Below are 3,780 nucleotides of genomic sequence, written 5' to 3' on the forward strand. Positions count from 1 at the left end.
GAGCAGAAACATCAGGATAGTTGGGTTTTGCTTGCCACTAGCCAAACTAAAAAATCAAGCAAACAAACAAATAACAACAACAAAAAAAAAAACATCAAGCTCTAGGATCAGTGAGAGACCCTGTCTCAAAGGAATAAGACAGAGAGTGACACAACAGGATGCCTCCTATGGCCTCTGAGAACACATTGAGATATTGTGCACACACACACACACACACACACACACACACACACGAGAGAGAGAGAGAGAGAGAGAGAGAGAGAGAGAGAGAGAGAGAGAGAGAAGTTCAGTTTTTTAATTGAGTCTGTAGTATAAAATATACGATGAGAAAATTGAAGGACTTGGAAGGAAAGCAGAAATTAATTAATCTGTCATGTTTCCCAAATATGTTGCCGGATTTAGAGTAAGCTTTTCATATAGGTTCACTGACCTTTCTAAAAATGTTTGCAAGGAGAATACATAAGAACTGAAAGGGAGGGACAGCAAGATGGCTTGGCAGGTAAATACTCTTGCCACCAAGCCTGTTAACCAGAGTTTGATCTCTGAAACTCACGTGGTGAAAGGAGGGAAGTGACTCCTCAAAGTTGCCCTCCATATGTGTGCCTTGACAAGCATGATTATTCATATCCTTGTAAAATACTGATACAAATGTTAAGATTTTACATATTATCAGTCCAGTTCTAACAATTACCACCTTAAAGTAAATATATTATTAATATATGCTCATAAAATAGCATATTTAACTAAGAATAAAGTCGCAGATTCTACTTCCTCTCCATCCTTCCTTAAGATCCAAGTAGTCTCTAAAATTTATGAAAGACAAAGAAGGAGAGTAATGGGAAATAAGGAAACATCTTGTAAAAACATATCACTAGTACTTAGCTGAGTACACTCCAATGACTTGTTCTTTCATTCTTGATTCAAACCCAGGGCCTTACACATGCTATGCAAGTGTTCTACCACTGAACTACATTTCAAGCCCTTATTTGACTTCCAATTAAATTAAATCACAGATTGGAGCAACAATTATGGATGTATGATCCTCCTTAAGCACCAATGTAATATAATCAATTCAAGGGTGATTTGCAAAGAAAACAACATTACTGACCGTATGGCTTCCATAAAAAGGCTATTTGGTCATGTATGCCATTTTTATAATAGCTAATGTAGGGTTATTTGACTCCTACTAGTCTTATTTTGTCTTCTCAAACAAAATTAACTACCAAGTCCCCAACTATGAACATTTTTCTAATTTTATAAAGTGCTACAGATAGTGTTTTTTTACTTATGTCTCTCTATGTAGCCTCAATACCATAGCACAAAATACATTACAAATACCAGTAACAATGTTCTTAATGTGACTTTAAATTAAATACAAATATATTTATCATTCTTAATACTACCTTTAATGCTCTCATATTACATTGCAAAATATTCAAAGGATAAAATTAACATGCACTTTTAAACATATCTTCTGCTACAAAGAGAAAAACATAGGGCTAACATGATTTTAAAAACAATTTCATAATCATAGGGATTTTGTTGGATAATTGACTACTCATAAAAATTGCTTTATGTAGGGAGGAATGAAGAACGAAGGGGTCTGTACCAGGTTGGAGAAACCCACATAAACAGTTGGCCTGAAAAAGGGAAAGCATATCGACCCCAGACGCTCTTTGTGAGGCCAGTACGGGACTAATCCAGCCCCCTGATCATGGATGCCATCGGGGAGGCCCCTGCACTCCTGGGAGCCTCCGGAGGTGGACTGGCTTTTTGCCCTGGTGTATGTGGGGGACTTCGAGAGCCCATCCCACTTGAAGGGATGCACTCTGTCTCTGAACACATGGGGAGGGACCCAGGCCCAGCACAGGAAGATTTGGTGGACTTGGTGGAGCCCCGGTTGGGGGCCCTACCCTGCCTGGGGAGTGGTGGGTGGATGGGGTGGGGGGTAGGTTGGAGGTGGGGGAGAAGGAATGGGGGTAAGGGGAGGGAGAGGGAGAGGGGAATTACATGTGAAACAAGCCTGTTCCCTAACTTGAATTAATAATAATAAAAAGAGAAAAAAATTGCTTTATGTGAGACAATTTTAATAAATGTTTTGAAAGTTTCCTTGTATTACTGTCCTCATCGGATTGCTTCAGAAAGAAAGTCTGTAATGTTAACTCGAATTTTTAATGCACAGAATGCTCTAGAAAACCATGCATGTATTTTTTAAAGTGTTCTAAAAAGAAGAGAAAAGTACTTGAAACTTTTTCTGAACTATGTTTCCCCCTCCTTTGTTGCAGGTATTCAGTTTTCAACTATATTTACCTTTTAAACAAAAAGAAATGGATTTTTTAAATTCATCAGATCAAAACTTGACCTCCGAGGAACTGTTAAACCGAATGCCGTCCAAAATTCTGGTATCCCTCACTCTGTCTGGGCTGGCACTGATGACAACCACTATCAACTCCCTAGTGATTGCAGCCATTATTGTGACTCGGAAGCTGCACCACCCAGCCAACTATCTGATTTGTTCCCTGGCAGTTACAGATTTTCTTGTAGCTGTCCTGGTGATGCCCTTCAGTATTGTGTACATTGTGAGAGAGAGCTGGATTATGGGACAAGTACTCTGTGACATTTGGCTGAGCGTTGACATCATCTGTTGTACATGTTCCATCTTGCATCTGTCAGCGATAGCCTTGGATAGGTACCGAGCCATCACAGATGCTGTTGAATATGCCAGGAAGAGGACTCCCAAGCATGCTGGCATCATGATTACAATAGTGTGGGTTATATCTGTGTTCATCTCTATGCCTCCTCTCTTCTGGAGGCACCAAGGAACTAGCCGTGATGATGAATGCGTCATCAAGCATGACCACATTGTTTCCACAATTTACTCCACGTTTGGAGCTTTCTACATCCCTCTTGTATTGATATTGATCCTCTACTACAAAATATACAGAGCAGCAAGGACACTATACCACAAGAGACAAGCAAGTCGGATGATGAAGGAGGAGCTGAATGGCCAAGTCCTTTTGGAGAGTGGTGACAAGAGTATTAAACTGGTCTCCACATCATATATGCTAGAAAAATCCTTATCTGATCCATCAACAGACTTTGACAGAATTCATAGCACAGTGAAAAGTTCCAGGTCTGAATTGAAGCATGAGAAATCTTGGAGAAGACAGAAAATCTCAGGCACTAGAGAACGCAAGGCAGCCACTACCCTGGGATTGATCTTGGGTGCATTTGTAATATGTTGGCTGCCCTTTTTTGTAAAAGAATTGGTTGTTAATGTCTGTGACAAATGCAAAATCTCTGAGGAAATGTCAAATTTTTTGGCATGGCTTGGTTATCTGAATTCCCTTATAAATCCACTGATTTATACCATCTTCAATGAAGACTTTAAGAAAGCCTTCCAAAAACTTGTACGATGTCGATATTAGGTTAAAGGAAGTCTATTTTTAAAGGGTGAAGACTTTATTTATTTGCGGGGACAACTAAATGAATGTAAAGTCATAAAACATTTAAATTTTAGAGAAAATATATTAAGACTGCTAAAATTATAACAGCATAAATTTATTTTTAATAGCACCAAGAAAATGAGATTATTAATTTGACCATCAGTCTAGTGTCATCAAAATTAGGAAATAATTTATGAAGCTTATAAATAATCTTTTGTCTATGCAATATGTCTAAAAAGAGAACTGGAAAACTATATATACATACTACTATTTGCAATACTTTCCAGGTTTATATCTTACTACAGCTAGAGGAATTTTCAATTAACATAGTTCC

At 38.4% G+C, this 3,780-nt stretch overlaps 1 protein-coding gene across 1 annotated transcript; it reads left to right on the forward strand.

Moving 5' to 3' along the window:
- The first annotated feature begins 2,327 nt into the window (after positions 1-2,327).
- On the forward strand, positions 2,328-3,428 carry Htr1f (5-hydroxytryptamine receptor 1F). Its single transcript, XM_027413324.2, has one exon. The coding sequence runs from the start codon at positions 2,328-2,330 to the stop codon at positions 3,426-3,428; it is 1,101 nt and encodes a 366-aa protein (XP_027269125.1).
- The last annotated feature ends 352 nt before the right edge of the window (positions 3,429-3,780 follow it).

This window comes from Cricetulus griseus, chromosome 4 (assembly GCF_003668045.3).
Source record: "Cricetulus griseus strain 17A/GY chromosome 4, alternate assembly CriGri-PICRH-1.0, whole genome shotgun sequence".
Taxonomy (NCBI): Eukaryota; Metazoa; Chordata; class Mammalia; order Rodentia; family Cricetidae; genus Cricetulus; species Cricetulus griseus.

Excerpts from the sequence above, each read along its gene's own strand:
- Htr1f (XM_027413324.2), top strand. The coding sequence starts at position 2,328 with ATGGATTTTTTAAATTCATCAGATCAAAACTTGACCTCCGAGGAACTG.